Here is a 20,427-nt window from a genome sequence, read left to right on the forward strand (position 1 = left end):
TTGAGAAATCATAATATTTACAATAATATTGATCACATTTATATTGATACCATAATAACCAACAGAAACAGAAGTTAGAAATATGGAAATATAAGAAAAGGATTAATTTTATAACGAAGGTTAAGTAAAATGGATGAGCAATTTTTGTTCTGTTTTATGACAATGCTATACCACATTCCCTCCTTTTCAGAATTTACATTTTCCTATGACATCTAATTTTGGCTGCCACGCTATGTCGTCTGTTGGTTGGCAGTCATTATCTTTAATAAAGATTTGGCTGAACCAATAATGGTCATTAAGTAAATGAACAAATCTCAACCATAGAAACTCACATCTCAGCCATCTCTCAATGGAAACTCACTTTTGTTTTTGTCCAAATTGCATGAAGCATAATCTACTTACTTTCAACTCCCTGCTTATAATAATACAAAGATTTTCCTTTCCTTTCCTTTCCTTTCGTCTCCTCTCCTTTCCTTTCTTTCCATATAGCTGAACTACAACTTCCAGGATTTCTCATCAGTAACTATATGGTACTAAGCTATTATATTTAAATTTGTCCAGATAAAACCTAACCAATATGTTCTATAATCCTTATAAAACCTTTACATCAGTAATGTGTAAATTCCTATAAAATATATGGAATGGTAAATTAATAAATTGCCCCAGTTAATTATTTGATTTTTTTTCATTGACTTCATATGAAATCAAATAAGAAAATAATTGGACTGCTTAGAAATTAAGCTGAAGACTTGAGAACATAGAGCAAACAAAGTATTTAATGTATCAATGAAACAGCATTCAGATTACATATGCAGAGTCCTAAAAGTAACCTGGAGTCATCAATATATGATGGAATAAATCAGATACAAATTTAATGAATGATGTAACTGGTTTCAAACTGGAATATTATTTACCATGCTCAGTTATTGGTTTCATTTGAACACTAGTCATGGACAACTTGTTGCATATAAGAACTAAGACTGTCATTAAAATTCCTGGTATTGGACTAAGAACTTCTGGTCCTGATGTTGGGTGTATTATGGCTTGAATATTATGTTTTTAATCCAGTTTAGAAAGCAAAGTGAATGCTTCAGTATGTGCCCAACTTTCTCCCTCTAAATAAAGAACCCTTGATATATACAATCTTCAGATCATGCAGGAATGTAAAGTAATGTGGAAATTCCTTTATGAAGGAATGGATGATCTCTTAAGAGTCGTGGTGGCACAGTGGTTAGAGTGCAATACTGCAGGCTACTTCTGCTGATCACTGGCTGCCAGCAGTTTAGCAGTTCAAATCTCACCAGGCTCAAGGTTGACCCAGTCCTCCATCCTTCCAAGGTGGGTAAAATGAGGACCCAGACTGTTGGGGAAAATATGCTGACTCTGTAAACCGCTTAGAGAGGGCTGTAAAGCACCGTGAAGCAGTATATAAGTCTAAGCGCTATTGCTATTGCTAAAGAAGAAAATTAACAATTCAATCCCAGGAAAGTATTCAGAAAGAAAGTCAAAATAACCCTGCCTTGATTTTATTTGGTATAAAATGGAATAGAAAGAACCTCTGTCAAGCTTTTAATGTTCTATAGATATCACAATAAAATAGAATCCCTGTGATCTTTGTGATGTCTTATCTTTTTCTTGAGCTGGCCTACCTTGAAGGAGTAGTCTCACAAGCTTAACAGTGTTGCTTCCATGGATACTTGACTATGAAGACCTCCTGAAAAACTGACTTTCAGAGATGACTATAATACTGTGCTTTCAGTATCTTAGTCACTAGAAAGGAATAGATATATGGACAGAAATGATGCTCATTTGTTGCTGCTTTTGTTTTTACCAACACCAGGAAAAAGACTAGGGAAAGCATTATAGATTATGGTCCAATGCAAAAGACGATCTATTGGAAAGGAGAATAAGACACACAGGTTCTACTGTATTCCAACTAATATTACAACGCAAGGACTGTAGCTTTCTTAATTTTTATCATCAGTTTTGGGTGAGGAGGAAGAACTATTTTCTGTTTTTTTTTAAAGGTGGCCCCATTTACTATTTATAAACAAAGACAAGCCAAATAATAATTGTGTTTCCCTGATGGAGTTAAACATGACCTTTTTATTACTCATGGGTCTTGCACATTGAAATGTACACAGAAAGCTGCTTGATACAGTGCTCTGAGAATTCCTATATGGTAACTTTTCATGAAATCTATTTTCTGCTGTTACAAGTGAGGAATGGAGCACCAAGCTCTTTTCCAGAAGGCATTTCCTGACCATTTTTGATTCATCACATTGACTTTATATCAGAAGGAAAATGCCATGTAATTGTCAAGCTAGGTTTACCACTCCAATTTTCTCCTTCTAAATAAGAGTGGATAATCTGAATCATATTGAATAACCCTGTTCGTTATTCCAACATGTGGAAAGTTAGTAAAAGATAACTAATCCATTGAAGTGAGGCAACAGATTTGTAAATTTAAATTGGATTAAGGACTCATCAAATACAGATATTTACTGTGGGTAAGAAAAATGTTCCTCTCACTGATTCTAAAGACATGATCATGCCAGAAAACTTTCCTCTTATAGGCAGCCCACAGCTGAGGCAAACTGAAGCTGGGACAGAGTGTTTTGGCATGAAATTAATGATTTTTTCCTGGGGAAATGAAAGACCTCTCATCCAGACAATCCATGGCACATGGAGAAGGAGACTTAAATATTTGACACAACTGAGATCTATGATTGGCTTGGTTATAGCATGTAAACCTGTCCCATTCTTTTCAATGTGGCATCAATCCTGCAGTGCTGGTTTGGCTGCAAATCAGACAAGAAATTGACTACCGCAGACAGTTCCTTTTTTCTTTCTTTCTTTTTAAAAGAGATCAGCTGACTGAGGGACCAAGAGAATGGAAAACTGAAATTGATTAGTCCCCCTTCAGCCTAACACATGCAATTGAACAACTTGATTCTTGTGCTTCTAACAACCTGACTCCTGCTGAGCTGAACTCCTCCCATCTTCTCTTAATGGGATGTTGTTTTAAAATGCTCAATCTGCCACAAAATGTAGCTTATCACAGGTATGGCTTCAACATATATATTTTCCCTTCCCTATCGTTTGAAGAGTCAGTTTGGTGCAGTGGGTAGAGCATCAGACTAGAAATTGGGAGACCAGGAGTTCTAGGCCCACACCAGGCACAGAGTAACCTTGGGCCAATCCAGGGGTGAAATTCAGCAGGTTCTGGAAAACCGGTAGCAGAAATTTTGAGTAGTTCAGAGAACTGGCAAATACCACTTCTGGATGGTCTCAGGAGTGGGGACGGAATGGAAATGTTGCAATATCCTTACCCTGCCATGCCTACCAAGCCACACCCACAGAACCGGTAGTAAAAAATGTTGAATTTCACCACTGGGCCAATCATTCTCTCTCAGTCCTCAGTGATAAACCAGTTCTGAAAAACCTTGCCATTAAAAATGCAAGGACTAGTTCAGAAGTCAGATAATGACTTGAAAGATCACCCCCAAAGAAGCACCTTTTGAAGACTATAGCTTAGTAACTATGCTGTGTATGCTGTGACTTGACAAAAACATCTATATAGTAACATTTCAAACTGCAGCTTTTCCGTCTTAACTGCACAAATCTTAATCTTGCATCTTAATAGCTAATAGGTTGATAGTCTATCAGGTTAATAATTATTTTGGGAAAAACTGTCAGTCTGAGGTTACTCCATGGCTGATGAGTTCTCTCTCTTATACAGAGCATCTTTCTTTTTCTTTTTTTCATAAAGTTTTTTATTTTTCATTTTCATAACATATAACCACATGTACAGTATTACATAGCCAACATTGTATTGTATTATTAAATGTTTACATCAATTCATCTTACCATCAACTCTCCAAAAGAAAAAGAAAAAAAATTGGCTATTGGCTCTTCTTCTCTCCATACACTATTTGTGCATTCACTTTCTTCTCCTTCTCTCATCCCCCTCCCTACCTCCTTTCTTCTCTCTGTCCTCCTTCCCTTCTCTACTTCCCCTTCCTCTCTGCTACTCCTCTCTCCCCTTTCCACTCCTCATTTCTCTCCTCTGCTTTCTGTTCTTCTGTTTGAAAGCGCCAGACAAAGAACTTCCGGGGGGACTGGTGTTAACAACCCTCCACCTTCCTCTCTTCTTTTTCTTTTAGGAAAAAAAAAAGTCCCGATCTGACCATTAGTATTATTTATGTTCTCAAAATTTCTTTGCCTTTTCCAGGTTTAATTTATAGTTGTGGGTTAGATAAATTCTCTTACCAGGTTTTTTATCTCTTCTGGTCTCCGCTTGTTCCAAAATTATTTTGACAAAAAGGCCAGCACCTTGTCAGCCATGAAGGCTGCCGCTCCACCTCCGATTCATAATCAAATCTCTAACCCACAACAGATCTGTTGCTTCTCTCAGAGTCTGATGAGACACTGGCCTTCTTCGCCCCCACCTCCAGGTTGGGTTCTGATTCAAAAGAATCTTTGGAGATAGTTTGTCAGACAGGGTTCATGTGAGACTCTTAGGAGCCCATATCTCCCACTTCCTGCCAACTCACAGAGCACTGGTTTAAAGCGTTCATTCAGCAACTGTATTTAAGCTACACAAATCACTTCACTACAACTAAGAAAGCTGTAATTTTGGCTGCCAATGGGCTGACAGGTAATTAGTCCTTTGAGGGGGGTGGGTGGGTTGAAATACTATGCCAAAACACATTCTGTAATATAATCAATCTTAGTTTTTTCCAGCAGTTGATTTTTAAATTTCATCCAGGGAAAACCACCAAACACTGCCCTCAAAGAATGTGGATAGCGGCACAGCATAATCCCATTCCTGAAGTGTATGACGGCCAAGGACAATGCAATTTATGCCGATGCATTCCCCCCCCCCCCCCAGCTACAGGATTAAATGAAAGCACAGTAAAAGAGCTATGGAAAGTTCTAAGACACTTACTGAGGCTCTTGGACTGATCCACCCACACAGTGAAATCTCTCTGGAACAGTCTTCCAGTCTTTAGCCATTGTAACCATTGCCCCAGCATCTAGGACCCCATAGCCAAACAAGTGGTTGAATTCAAGGCCAACTCCATTTCTTCTCCACTTGTGAACTTCATCATGAAGCTGGTTCCTTTTGGATGTGAGAACAGTCAAGTGTTGCAAGTCCCTCCAGGTCAGATCCACACTGCCAGAAAGCAAAATAGGGAGATCTGACATCTTTAGAAAATCTATTTTGGCAAAGACCATTGTATATCTAAGACAGTTGTTATGTGGATATAAACAAGACTTTTAAAAACAGAAAGGATTCATTCTTAAGACTCAATGAATCATCAAAAGGAGATTGAAAACTCTTCCAATGACCAAATTTCTTGCCCTTCATTTTAAGATGTGCAGAATGTGAAAACTAGATTTTTTTTAAAAAAAAAGTTGTCTGTAATATCTCTCTTCTACCAGGATTACCACTATCACTATCCACATGATACTACCCTTTCCCTTTGATTTGCTTTTTCCTTAATAAGTTAACTGGTGAACAGACATCCTTCAATAGTGCTAACAAAGATTCATTTTAGACTTTCTCAAAATTGTTTTTTTCAAAGAAAGATCAGCATTGTGATCAACTCTATCTTGGCAAAACCAAATGATTTGAAAATTGCAATACAATACAATAGCAGAGTTGGAAGGGACCTTGGAGGTCTTCTAGTCCAACCCCCTGCGTAGGCAGGAAACCCTATACCATTTCAGACAAATGGCTATCCAACATCTTCTTAAAGACTTCCAGTGTTGGGGCATTCCAATATATTTAAATGTTTAAAGCAGAGCTGTCAAACTCGCGGTCCACTGGCCAGATGCATCATGCAGTGGCCACACCCATGTCTGGTTTACGAAAGGAGAAAAAACTTGCAAAACATCACATGACGCTTCCATGACAACGCGAGTTTGACACTTTAGAGGGTGTTAAGGGTTTAGACGGTGATTTCATCCACCTATCTCCCCCTCACTGTCTTGAAAACTCTAACAATGGCAAGAATATTCTGATTTAACAATCAAGGATAAATTTACTCTGCAATAAAAACAATACTTTTTAAAATACATGGATCTGTGGATAAATAATAGTAGTACTATCTAAACAGGTAATTCTGCCTGGGATGGGAGGGGGTAGAGAAAATTCACAAAATGCGTGTGATGTCATTATTTAAGTCCCGTCCCTTTTGTATGTGATTATTATATCAATACATGACAGGTCTTGGTTTGTGACATAATCTTGCAGATTTTGACACCACCTTCCTTCCAGATAACAATGAAGAGGAAATAGAAGTTTTAGATAGACATAGATACAGACATATAGTGTAGATAGACATGGGGTGGAAGATGATAGAAGATAGATAAGATAGATGACAGACAGACAGATGCTGTAATAGATTTTGCTTGAATTAAACTGAGAAATGTTCTGCCCTATTCTTATAATACTTTGGCAGCTGATTTTCAGACCTCATTCAGAGGCAGTTTCCTACATATTCAATAAGTGTGCTTAGAAGACTATAGAAAGCAATACAGTGTATTAAGAAAATATGCACAACTAAAAGCAATCAGGGTGGAAATAACTAAGCCATGGCGGGATTGAACAGGAGGAGACAGGTCTTTAAGAGGCCATGGGTTAAAAATGCATTAGAAAAATCAATACCTCTTCAAGAATAAGTGCCATCTTCCATGTACCTTCTGTAAAGTTAACCTAACTACATTCCATAGAATTAAGCCCTCTTGATGAGATTTGAGAATATGTGCAGGAGATAAAGAGTCCATGATGGAGCCGATTGTATTGAAAGTGGTTTCAAATTCTTCTGTCAATACAAAAAGATCGAGTAATACAGAAGCAACCTGCATGACTTTAAATCCTTTTGAATTTTTTAAAAAATATCCTTTCTCTCTCTCCTTGCACATTTTCTAAAAAACACGAAACTGTCTTCCGTGTGCAGCCTGCTTTAGATAGCAATTGATGTTCAGTTCAAGGATGCTTAAAATTGGATTCCAAGCCATCGAGTGATTTGCATTTATAACAAAATAAGTGATGGCTGCTTTCACCTACTTTGCTTCCAGGGCAAGAGCAAACACTCCTGCAGCCTCTGGGGCAGCTGCAGATGTTCCTGAGTGGCGTAATGTACAGTTGCCATATAGATCTGTTGTAGCCTGCAACAAAGTACAACAAGCTTAATTAGATAAATGATAACTTGAGTAAGAGATAAAAAGAGATATTAAACAGAATAATCACTTCTTCCTAAGAAGGGTTCATTTTCTTTTGTGTTATTTACTGGTAGTTTCTTGCTTGTGAAATGTAAGCATTGCTTCTTGCCTTCTGTAGTTTCTTGTCTCCATGCCATCCTCCAAGATTTCCTGCTCCAGGGTTTCTCAACTTTGGCAACTTTTAGATGTGTGGACTTCAACTCCCAGAATTCCCCAGCCAGCATGGAAATTCTGGGAAGTCCACACACCATAAAGCTGCCAAGGTTGAGAAACATTACTCTAGAGCAAGAATGTCCAACTTGGCAACTTTAAGACTTGTGAACTTCAACTCCCGGAATTTCATGTTGGCTGGAGAATTCTGGGATTCAAAGTCCATAAGTTTTAAAGCTGCCAAGTGTGGATATCTCTGCTGTAGAGCATACTTTAGGAGACAGGAAACCCCTACTCTAGAACATATTTTAGGATAAATCTGGATAAAGGAGGATTGGCCATATATCATATTTCCCAACTTGCTTTTAATGACAACTTCCTGTGAATGTGTTCCATTCATGGGAATTATGGATAAAATTGACCACGTTATAACATCAAGGATTTTTAAATGTGGATTAGAACTGGATACTTTTTTCAGGGCTGGGGGCCACAATTCATTACCATTATCTGAAGGGCTGTATCTGGTGTTATTCAAAAACTGATGCCACTAGAATAGAGCAGGATGAATTTTTGTGGTGGTAGAGGACACCAGTGGCGGGTTGCAGGCAGTACTCCCTGGTACGGGCGTACCGGTGCCTGCCGGGCGCAACGGGTACCGTTCCAGTATGGTGCTCTGGAGGGCCCACCGTCCTTATCTGTATTTGAGCTCTTTGGCGCTTCCATACATGCACACTGAGCGCAAGGCACCTGCGTGATGCTCCACCAAGCAGCTGGAGCATCACAGAGGCATCGCAGAGTGTTGCAGGAGTTAAGGATGCATGCTGGTGCTGCACATGTTCATGTGGTGGACACCGAACCCCATCGCACCGGTTGCACCGGGATCCGGAACCCACCACTGAAGGACACAAATAGACTACTCAGAAATAGGTGATCCTCATATTGTTCATAATGTGATACACTTGTTTGTTTTGATTACCTTATGTAGTCACTACAGGGTGATATATTATGTACCTTTTGGGGTTAGTTTCTTAAGGTAAACCAATCTTGTGATAATAATTAAATCAGCAATATTGTTTCTATAGCCTTATCAGCCAACCCCACCTTGACGTTGTCTGTTCCAGAGAGAATTAAAACCAACTTCTATGAAGACTTTTTCCTCCATAGGTTTTTTTTTTCTCAACCACACATGGCTGTTAGATTGTGCAGCACTTCAGATTTGATAGCAAGAAGTTAGAATTTACAGAAGCAGGTCCTGTGTGCAAATCCTTAAACTAAATGTGAAGCTGGAGAATTCAGTGAGGAGAGCATCTGTATGCAATTCCTTAAAGTGCCTTTCCCTGCGATGGTGGGCAACTATCCCCATGTATTACAGTCAGATGGTTTCCAAGTTCACCGTTAAAGGCTTTTTAATATTATAGCAACTGTATAATTAAGATTTTACTGTGTACATTTTTAATTTCCACATTTAGTTTTGCTTAATTTTAAAACTGAACTAGCCTACTAAATATACTTGCATATAGACTCTCATTAATTGTTATCTGATACCAACTTCATGCATTTTCTCAGGTTGAAGTACAAAAAACCACACATATTCTTGAAAACTTTTATTCAAAACAATATTAAAATTATAATTCCTCAGATTATAACTAAAATGTCACCAAATATCTGTTCAGTAGAGAAATGAAGGTTGGCTTGCTTGATTTTCATAAAGAATTCATGACCTTTCCATGTTTGTCTTCTCACTAAATAATGAGAATCTCCAAAAGTAAATCTTCTTTTAGCCAAACTTCTCATTTTTTTTCATTAAACAGCAGTAAAATAGGATTTTTCTCATCTAGTGTTGCTTACTGTTATCCCAAGTTTCCAAAAATTATTGGGTGGATGGTAGGGTAGCCACAGTGGTGGATTTCAATTTTTTTTAGAATTTGTAGATGTGGCCTACTTTGTGGGAGTGGCTTGCCGGCCATGTGACCGGGTGGGAGTGGCTTGCCAGCCATGTGACTGGGTGGGCATGACCAACATGTAAAATATGGTGACACTCACTTAACAACACTTTTGCTTAGCAACCAAAATGTTGGCTCAGAAACTCTGGCATTTGAAGCACGCAAGTCTTAAAGCTGTCAAGTTAGAAGACCCTTGAACCACCAACCCTTTAGAAAAAGACCCAGGGGTGTTCAAACTTGACAGCTTTAAGACTTGTGGACTTCAACTCCCAGAATTCCTCCTCTCGCTCTTCATCCTGATGATGTGCTGATGGGCAGGGGGAGGGAGCTGGAACTGGTTCTAAATGGCACTGTAGATTTGTGGAACCTCCTCTATAGAAGAGGTTAAAACTGGCAGGAACCCACCCTGGGTAGCCATTATTCAATGGATCAGCTGAATGAAGATAGATTAATAAAATATACAAAGGGGGGGGGGAGAAGTAATTGTTCAACCTACCACACCGGCTTCAGGATTTCGCTTTCTCCCATTGCTAAAAGTAGAAGCTAAAGTTGATGAACAACTTTCATCATATAAAGCTGTCCGCCCATCATTAATAGCTGAATTGATGGAGATAGTCCACATGCTTGATGCGTAGCCATCACAGTTGCAGTCGTCATAACTACCTCCATCTCCAGAGGCCCAGACATAGATACTTCCCTTGCCACCACGGCCCTGCAGAACAGGTAAATCCAATCAGTTTTAGCCATTATATGTCAAATGGTGTTTTTTTTAAATGATAGAGATATTAATGTGGGGGAAAAGTAGTTTCATGTGGAATCCGCTGGTCGCTTGAGATAATGTTTCAGAAGCCACAGGAGTGTTGCCCCACCATACCACCCCATTTCCTGGTACGGACCTCAGATCTGAGCTTTTATGGCTCTTGATTTTCAAGACTACGAAACCGTGAGTGTGGAGGTTCTGTCAAAAATATTAGCTGTAAAGGGGAGGGTAAGATATAAAGGACCCTAAATGTCAATCCAGCTCTCATTAAACTCCATGCAGTCTAGGGTGAGAAGGGAGAACAATTTAAATAATAAATGTCTTCCTTCCACCTTCAGCCATAGAGTAACTGGGCAGACCTGCATGGGTAAAGCACATTAACAAATGGATAGAAGTGCTCTGCTTATACAGATAAAAACACACAATTACTCAAAGTGATAAATTACTGAGTTGTTTACATTTCTGTTTTAAAGATTTTCTCAGCCAATTTCACAATCCATTGTACTCCCATTTATCAATATACTTACTCAGCTGCTGAATTTTTTTTTTCCAGCAGTGAGCTAAGGCAGCCCAGGGAGATCAATGCAGGAAATAATAGGAACAGAACTTGCCCTTTATAACAATGGAAAGAAGTCCACTTAACTTCCCAGGTCACTTGATTCTCTAACAACTGCGGACAATTAAAATCTTAAGCTCTGACACATCCGTGATACAAGTGGGAGCTTTCTTCCCACTCCAGGTGGCAGATCTGTGACATCCAATTTAGATCAGGACCACAGAAAGAAGGGCACATAATTTAACTCTCTAAAGCTATTGAGATTCAATCTACTTCCTAGACATACAGAGAGACAGACAGATAGATTGTATTTCTCTATTTGAACTATCAGATATCCTTCAGCATCATTCTCCTTTTCCTAAGGAACCAAATTTGTGAGTGTGTGGGAGTGTAGGGGACAGTTGGAACACTAATAACTCAATCAAAGAAGATAGTCTACAACTTACATAGGTTTGTGGTACAACTACATCTCTGTACTATCAACTGAATAAAAAAAATAGATCTCTGGTCTTTCACAATGAGTCTCCCTGAACACAAACAATTACTGCTATTTAAAATTTCATAGGGTTATGTTGCTATTGTTCAACGATTCAGCAATCTTACTACAAGTCATCCTGGACTTACGACCACAATGGAGCCCGAGATTTCCATTGTTAACCAAGGCAGTTACATGAGTTTTGCCCTATTTATGACCTTTTTGCCACAGTTGTTAAGCAAATCAGTGAAGTTGTTCAGTGAATCATGTGTTGGTTAAGCAAATCTAGATTGCCTCATTGACTTTGCTTTTTGGAAACTGGCTGGGAAAGTTGCAAAATGTGATCACATGACCCCAGGACAGTGCAATTGTCATAAATCAGGGGTGTCCAAACTTGGGAACTTTAAGACTTGTGGACTTCAACTCCCAGAATTCCCCAGCCAGCATGAGTTGAAGTCCACAAGTCTTAAGGTTCACCAGTTTGGACACCCCTGTCATAAATAAATGCCAGTTGACAAGTGCCTGAATTTTGATCTCGTGAGCCTGGGGATACTGCAATGGTCAGAAGTGTGAAAAATGGTCATAAGTCACTTGTTATAATGCTGTTGTAACTTTGAACAGCCATTAAACAAATGGTTGTAAGTTGAGGACTACCAGTATGAACACTTCTTGAAATGGATGGAAACTAATCAAGGAGAGAACCAACCTAGAACTAAGGAGAAATTTCCTGATGGTTTAAACCAGGGGTGTCCAAACTTGGGAACTTTAAGACTTGTGGACTTCAACTCCCAGAATTCCCCAGCCAGCCGGCTGGGGAATTCTGGGAGTTGAAGTCCACAAGTCTTAAAGTTCCCAAGTTTGGACACCCCTGGTTTAAAATAATTACGGTATTTTTCGGAGTATAAGACGCACCTTTTTTCCTCAAAAAAGAGGCTGAAAATCTGGGTGCGTCTTATACACTGAATACAGCATTTTTTGCCTCCTGAAGCCCCGCCCCTTCACCAAAATGGCCGTACATACCCTTATGGAGGCTTTCAGAGAGTTCCTGGGGGCTGGGGAGGGCAGAAATGAGCAAAAAACAGGCTGTTTTTTGACACCCGCCCCGACCAGCCCCCAGCAGCACTCTGCAAGCCCCCCCCCCCAAGGCTATTCATGCCTTTTGTTTTTGAAAAAAAACAACAGGGCCATTTTCGTGAAATGGGGCCGGTTTTGGGAGGTTTGCAGAGTGCAAAAACTTTTGTTAGACTCTGTTAGAACAGCAATATGTATAACACAGGAAGATCTGAAGGAACAGGTTGGGAAAAGTTTAGCAACCACATAGATAGATGTTCTCCATGATGAACTATCCCTAACCTTTTTGTTCTGGTCTTCCAACTCTGCACTCATTACTACTGTAACCGAGTCTCTCCACCTTGCTACTTGTCGTACTATTCTTCTCTGTCCTTCTACTTTTTCCCAGCATTAGAACTTTTTCCAGGGAAGTAGATCTCCACATGGTGTGACTGAAGTAGGATAATGTGAGCCTGGTCATTTGTGCCTCTTGTGATGATTCTGGATTGATTTGTCCATTGATCCGTTTTTTTTTCCTTTGCTGTCCATGGTATTCTGAGAAGTCTTCTCCAACAGCAAAGTTTAAAACCATCGATACTTTTCCTAACCTGCTTTTTGAAAGTCCAGTTTGTGCTTTCATAGATTGTTACAGGAAATACCATGGCTTTCATAATATCTTTGCAGATATAGACATCCAGGTATCCAAATATTTTTTCCAAGGCTTTCAAAATTGTTCTACCAAGTTTTGTTGCCAGTATTTGATCAATATAATTATTAGTCAGAAATACATGAATGTGAAATCTGAGTGGAAGATTGCAGTATACTTAATATAATTTATTGGCATGGACTGAATCTAAGAGGTTGTTGTAGGATCAATACCTCTGGATCATACACACACATATCTGAGTTGTAGTTGATAAACAACACAGCACAGAGCTAGATAGTAAAACAATCACAAATCCTAATAAACAACTGAGATTTTAAGAAACTGTAATTAAATAAATGAAGAAAGGAACACTTTAAGTGGCCTCCTAATATGGAAAATAACTTATAAGTACTACATCTGATCTGAAAACATCTGGATGGTCACCAGATGGCAGCAAAGAGATACAGAAAAATAACTGATTCTTGTACCATAAACAACAAAGAGCACAGTCCTATTATGACATCATAAAAATAAGTCCCACTGACATCATGTTTCTTAACCATAATATCCTCTGCCTCAACCTTCCATTATTTTTTTCACTGCAAGAGTTAGAAGTAAAAAATCAAGTTACTTCGAACACTTGCAACAAAAGAAAAGAAATAAAGTAATGATTTTCATTCTAAAAATGTCCATGCTTTTCTTTTCACCAGAGAATCCAATTACAGTGCCATGATTAAATTATAAATTCTTAATGCTTCTCTTTAGGTAATCATTTCTACCTTTGCAGAATCCATGTCCCTTAGGCAGAGCTAAGTTATTGAAGCAATATAATGTTCCCTCTCAGCACCACCCCCATATGAGTGGAGAAGGAGCAGATCACAACTGAAATAAATGAAGCGTCTCCGAAGGCCTTCCTTTAAATTGGACTGGCCAAGGGCAGGGGGCAGGTAGCTATCAGCTTAGTTATCTATTTTTAGAAGGACAAATAGAAACTGGAAACAAGCAGTAATGAAGCCAGACATATAAATGAAGACACAAGAGAAGCCAATGTGCCAATTTTTGGTGCCTTGTTAAACTGCTCATAAACAGCAAGACTTTTAAAAGAGGATTGCCAGTGCAATCTTCATTATTACTTCTCTAAAGCCCATGGAATTTTCCCCTCTTCATGGACAATAATAAATAAAATAATAAATAATAATCTCTTTCCTTAACTTGTCCTGCATGGAAACTGTAAGAATCGTACCATTCCTGACAAGATAGGACTCAGCAATAAGAGCAATGCTAAGTATGCCATCTTTTCTGACACCTTAAGGACAGAAGAAAAGCACTTTAACAAGACTAAAAATAAGAACTTGTGGCATTCCCTACTAGGATACCATGAACTGAGCTGCAAAATTAGGGGTAACCATTAGGCAGTAAAGGATTAGAATATTCTTCTTTTTGTAACAGCCCAGATATAGTAGCTGTAGGAATTGCAAAAGCATGATATGGTTGTTACTCCAATAATGCTATCAGGGGCCATTCAAAAGACAATTTACTGTAGTCTCAGTTCGGTACTAAATACTAAATTCAGCATGTATTTTCCCTGGTAGGTTTTTAGCTTTTAAATGTTCTTTATTGTCCCTGCTAGTTGTCTTTTGTTTTCCGAGCAAGAGGCTTTTGCATTGCCTAAGATTTACTATAGGGATAATTAGGATTCAGACAAATTCTTAGAAATAGATATAATGCTGGAAGATGGCACTTTGCTTGCCATTTTATTTTATTTTATTTTTTTCATTAACAGAATATCGAAACAAAGTAATAAAGGCAGTATCTGTGGGCAACTTGGTGCAGCCCACTATAAAAGAGACTGGACAGAAAACAGAGAATTTCCTTCCTGATATCCAGGGACCTCACCTTAAAAAGAACTTAAAAGTAGCTATATTTTTTCAGCTGCTACACCTTCCTTGTCATTTCTTTTTCTTAAAAGAAAACTATTCCGCTGCTTTTCAGCAATTTGTTATCCAGATGGAGCAGCATTTCGAGGACCCCAAAATCAAATAGGGAGAGCCAGGGCTGGGGGCCAGCAATTCCCCACTCTTGTTTCACAGCAAAACAATTCTTTCACATCCGGATTGTTATATTTTCTTGAAACCCCTGAACAAGACAGCTGTGACTTTATTTGCAATGCATAAAACTCGTGGAAAAGGTTCTGTATGGGAACTACCAAGCTGTTGATCCAAATTATTATGTGACACTAAATTTTCTGCAAGCAGCTGCTTTATGAATCACCTTAGCTTAATATGATGAAAAACACTCTGTTTCATATCATTCCCAATTACCTACATTCCACTTTAATTGCAACTAAAATGAGGACCTCAGACTGGAGCAAGAGAATGTTATTGCATCCCTTCTCCAATACTAAAAACAATCGCTTCCTGGTTGCCATCACATTAAAATTCTTGACATGTCTTTCTTGCTTGGCTAATATTTCAGTTTTCCTCATTTATTCATGTGTAATCTCCTTGGAATATGATAATCAAAATCAAACCCTGGCAAGCAAAATGAGACTCTCCATGCTTATTCATGTCAGAGTTTTATTAAAGATCCACGGCCTGGCTGTTGAATACTTTCCTATTCTGAAAATATTATTGGAGCTCCATCATGGCTAGTTTCCAAATAAGAACCATTTATACATCAGGTATAAAGATGTATGTCCCATTTTCAGGGATGCAGGTAGTCCTCGACTTATGACTGGTTGTTTAACAATTGTTCAAAGCTCTAAAAGGGTATTTTATGAGCCATAAAACACTTCTGGACATCATAAAACATTTTGCTGCCTCTCCCTGGTCACATGATCATCATTTGGGCCTTTGGCAATTTATTTGCACTTAGAACCAGGGGTGGGCTGCTGGAGGTTCGCAGAGGTTCAGGAGAAACTCTAGCTAAGTTTCTGTGCAGTTTGGAGAACCCGCAAATCCCACTCCTCGTTGGACCCATCCCACCCACCCTGCCCCACCCCTCCCACACAGCCCGTTTTAAATGCAGGTAATTGCAGGGCATGCGCGGAGGCTCAGGGAGGGTGAAAAATGGGCCTACTGGAAGTTCAGCCTCCAGAGGGCTTCTGGGGAGGCTGTTTTCACCCCTCTGGAGGCTCAAGGAAAGTCTCTGGAGCCTGGGGAGAGCAGAAACAAACCCCATGACATGGTGTAGGAGGCTGACTAGTCCAGTGTTTCTCAAACTTGGTGACTTTAAGTCCTGTGGACTTCAACTCCCAGAATCCCCCAGCCAGCTGTGCTGGCTGGGGGATTCTGGGAGTTGAAGTCCACAGGACTTAAAGTCACCAAGTTTGAGAAACACTGGACTAGGCCATACTCTCACCATGGCCACGCCCATCCAGCAACCAGGCAGAGAACCCCTTGCTAAAAATTTTGAAGCCAACCCTGCTTACAACCAAGTTGCTAAGTGTCCTTCAATCATTTGCAATTTTCTCTGCTGGCTTTCCCAGGAAGTCAACAAGGGAGTTGCCAAGAAAAGTTACAAGCTGCTGCCACCTGCCCAAAGATTTCCCCTCCCCTCCATGCAGGGGAATATGTGTGGAAATCCTTCATTGGGCTGCAGAAATGAAGCTCAGGATCTTGGGGGTCTCCATTTCATTTCTCCAGCCCAGCACAGGAGTTTCCAGATATCTAGCAACCATTTTTATTTTCTTTTGAACCATACCAAAGCAAAACAGAGGAAGCGGGTCTGATAATAATAAATATGAAATTGCATTGCTGCAAGACAGAATATATTTTGAAGGTCATGCTTCCAATCTATAATATTTTTCTTTTCTTGCCATTTTCATCCTGCCTAAGCTTTCAGCTAGAACATCTTAGCAGGGGTGCTAATTATCTGTTTTTTGGCAGCAACCATTGACTGTTTTCCAAAGGAAAGAAAAAGCTTGGATGTTTCCGTGCATAATTCAAAGTCTGAAAATAGAATGGAGCAAGGGAGGAAGAGAAACCAGAGAAAGTGCACAGCTATCTTGCTTCTGGCGTTGTTTAAATATAGGCAATGTTTTGCCTTCTGCTCTTTTAGAGGCAGGTTCCCAAAAGTCCTAATCCCCAAATACCTTGCCAGGGGCATCTAGGAGGAGGGGCAGTGACAAGTGTGAATTTATGTCAACATGCACATATTGTTATTTTGGCATTATCACCATTTGTTATGAAGGATGTGTCAAAAATAATTAACAATGCTACCCTATTTCTCTGAAAATAAGACCTCCCTGGATAATAAGCCCAATTGGGGGGTTTTTGAGCGCATGTGCTAAAATAATCCTTCCCAAAAAAACAAGCCCTCCCTGAAAATATTGCAACACAGCAGCAGCCATGAGGTGACCACTCTCGCCACCTCCTGCACCTGAAAAATAGTAAGACCTCCCCAAAAATAAGGCCAAGTGCTTATTTGGGGGATCAAAAGAAAACAAGACCCTGTCTTATTTTCAGGGAAACACGGCAGTCATATAACCTTGCACTGATGCACAGAGGGAGAAATCCAGAAGACTCATATAGTTTCAGCTCAAGGCAGAGGATGGGGGTTTATGATACAGAGGCATAAAATTATGTTGCTCTTGAATCAGGATGATATCTACATACTACTAAAACTCTTGTGTCCTGAGCGAAACAGTGCATCTCAGGGCAACAATTTTTGAACCAAGTTACCTCAAGTTACCTCAAGTTACCTACAACTTACAGAAAGTCCTCAATACCTGGGACCCATGACTTCTGAAGAAATGAAATTTAGGAGTTATGGCTGCTGATGCACTGCTCTCATACATCCCATGTAACTGCTGCTGTGGTTGCATGGTCTTCATGTTCAGTGTTCCATGGCAACTTCCCAGGAAGTCTCACAATGTCTCATTCCTTCCTCCACCCAGCAGCAGCCATTTACCTGCCTGTTGGGAAGGGATGTATCCCTTGACACTCTCCCCAGCCGATGCCACTCTCTATGCATCTTCCCTGGTCTCCATTGTCTCCATAATGCTTTTCGACTCATGCAGCACCTCTTGCTCAACCCAACACACTGTTCCTGACCCACACTGCCTCCCACATGCACTTTCCCTAAATTGTGTGGTACCTCTTTCATGCTCCCATGCAGCCTTCAGTCCTGCACTACCCTTGTGTGCCTTCCCTGTCTAGGCAGCATTCATGCACACTCCCAACCTATGCCACTCCCAACCTATGCCACTCCCACATGACTATTTCAATCCAGACAACAGCTCTGGGTATTCCCCCCTCCCTTCCTGACCTATATAGCCCCCCCACATGCATTCCTAACCTACATGGAACCTCATGTGCACTTCTGTAACCCCGTGCATTTTTCTTGACTCTCACTGCCTCCTGCACACCTATCTTGGCCCACACAGCAACACTCACACACACCCATGCCTCTTCCTGATCTATGTTGCCCATTCGTGCAGCCCTTCCAACCTATGCAGCATCTCTGTGCATACCCACACACTCTTCCCAGCCTACATGGCATCTCTCATACATCCCATGTGACATTCCTTACTGACATCCCCTTACTCCCTCTCCCATTTGTCAGTAGGCACTTATCTGCCAGCTGGCCTTGGACTTGCAACCTCTTGCTGCCTTCCCCATTGACTTTTTCTGTGTAAGCTTTGTACAATCAAATGGGGGGGGGGGAGAAAGAGAGGGAGAGTAATTTATCTTGCTCCCTGCCACCTTCCCACTCAGTGGGCAGGAAGTTGGCAGTTTCTCCCATTTCCACTGCCTTTTTTTTAACCTGCAGTCATTTCCCCCCCTGTTTAGGTAAGGAAATAGTTCTGAAATGATTATCCAATGGGCCTCAAGTTGTATAGTAACTGCTACAAATAGTGCTAAATGTTTTGCTATTGCAATTATCCTTCTCCAACCTAGGTATGAATTGCCTTTAGGAAATAACCTCTCTTACATGATTTAAGATGATTTTATTATGCTTTTGGATCTATTTAGATCTTAGTAAAAAAGCAAAAGAAGAGATGCTATCTATGGTCCCCAACTGATAATTAAGGGTCTGGGGAACTCTTAAGCCATTATTATTTTAAGACATATACCATATATGAGTAGTTCCAAATACAAGCCCAGAAAACATCACCCTAAGCCCATGATGGCGAACCTATGGCACGCGTGCCACAAGTGGCACGTGGAGCCATTTGTCAGGGCACACGAGGCGCTGCCCTGTCAGCTGGCCAGCGCGCATGCGCGCGCTGGCCAGCTGAGTTCACCTTTTTAAAAGCTATTTTTTGCCTTCCCCAGGCTCCAGAGGCTTTATAGGAGCCTGGGGATGGCGAAAAGAGCCTCCCCCGCCCCCCCGGAGGCTTCAGGGACCGTCCCTGAAGCCTTCGGAATGCTTAAAACCACCCTCCGAGCAAACCGGAAGTGACTTCCGGGTTGCTCGGAGGGTCGTTTTAAGCGTTCCGAAGGCTTCAGGGACTGTCTGAGGCTTCCCTGACGCCTTCGGAGTGCTTAAAACGACCCTCCGAGCAACCCGGAAGTCACTTCCGGTTTGCTCGGAGGGTGGTTTTAAGCGCTCTGAAGGCTTCAGGGAAGCCTCTGGACAGTCCCTGAAACCTCCGGAGGGCCTCCGGGTGGTCGGGGGAGGCTCTTTTCGCCCTCCCCAGGCTCCTATAAAGCCCCTGGAGCATGGTAAGGGCAAAAAAACCATGTAAAAATAAGGGGGTCGTGCGTTTTGCGCGCATGCGCATGGGGGGGTGTCGCGTGTTGCATTATGGGTGTGGCACGCCCGCACTCGACCCCCCTGCGCTCCCCCCACTTGTGGCACGCGAGCCAAAAAAGGTTCGCCATCACTGCCCTAAGCCATTCTTGGGTTTTACCATTGTTTGCTAAACAAGTCAAACTTGATTGGGCTCCTACATCCCACCAAGCCAAAACCAAGAAAACTATCAGTTGTATCCATATCAGTGGTGGGACATGGGAAGGTCTCAAAAATTGGATAATTACCCCTACTCTGTGTTTCCCATGCCATCATCCAGTTTCATTATAAATCAGGTGACTTTGTCTGGCAAAGTTGTCCTTGTGAGCACTCACATTAGGTAACCTATAGAAAATGGACTATGTTGAACCATATGAAAAACGGTTACAGGAACTGGGAATGGCTAGAGAAAAGAATGGTTAGGGGTGATAGCAGTGTTCTAGTATTTTAGAGGCTGCCACAAAGAAGATGGGGTCAAGTTATTTTTCAAAGCAGGACAAGAAAAATGGATGAAACTAATCAAGGAGAGAAGCAACCTAGAACTAAGAGAAATTTGCTAACAGTGAGGATAATTAACCAGTGGAACATCTTGCCTTCAAAAGTTGTAGGTGCTCCATCACTGGGGGCTTTTAAGAAGAGACTGGACCACCACCTATCTTAAATGGTACAAGGTCTCCTGCTTGAGCAGGGGGTTGGTCTAGAAGACCTCCAAGGTACCTTCCAGCTCTATTCTGAGCGATTGGGAACTGGACCATTTGTGTTTTCCAGAGAAGTTTCCTCCAGAGAAGTTGAGGAGCAGAATTAGAGATCTATTGGCAGACACTTCCCACACATTACAGGAGAAGCAACTGGTTGTGGGGAGGGAGGGAGGGGCCTGGA

General features: G+C 40.8%; 1 protein-coding gene across 3 annotated transcripts in view; it reads right to left on the reverse strand.

Annotated features, from left to right (window-relative positions):
- PCSK2 (proprotein convertase subtilisin/kexin type 2) overlaps nucleotides 1–20,427 on the reverse strand; it is a 160,621-nt gene that overhangs the window by 42,690 nt on the left and 97,504 nt on the right. For all 3 annotated transcript variants that reach the window (XM_081942090.1, XM_081942091.1, XM_081942089.1), the window contains exons 9-11: nucleotides 9,823–10,038; nucleotides 7,079–7,179; nucleotides 4,952–5,179 (exon numbers count right to left, since the gene is read on the reverse strand). In XM_081942090.1, the coding sequence (XP_081798216.1) occupies nucleotides 4,952–5,179; nucleotides 7,079–7,179; nucleotides 9,823–10,038 (545 nt within the window). The remainder of the gene's footprint in view (nucleotides 1–4,951; nucleotides 5,180–7,078; nucleotides 7,180–9,822; nucleotides 10,039–20,427) is intronic.

The sequence above is a fragment of the Natrix helvetica genome, assembly GCF_964273705.1.
Source record: "Natrix helvetica genome assembly, chromosome: 2".
Lineage (NCBI taxonomy): Eukaryota > Metazoa > Chordata > Lepidosauria > Squamata > Natricidae > Natrix > Natrix helvetica.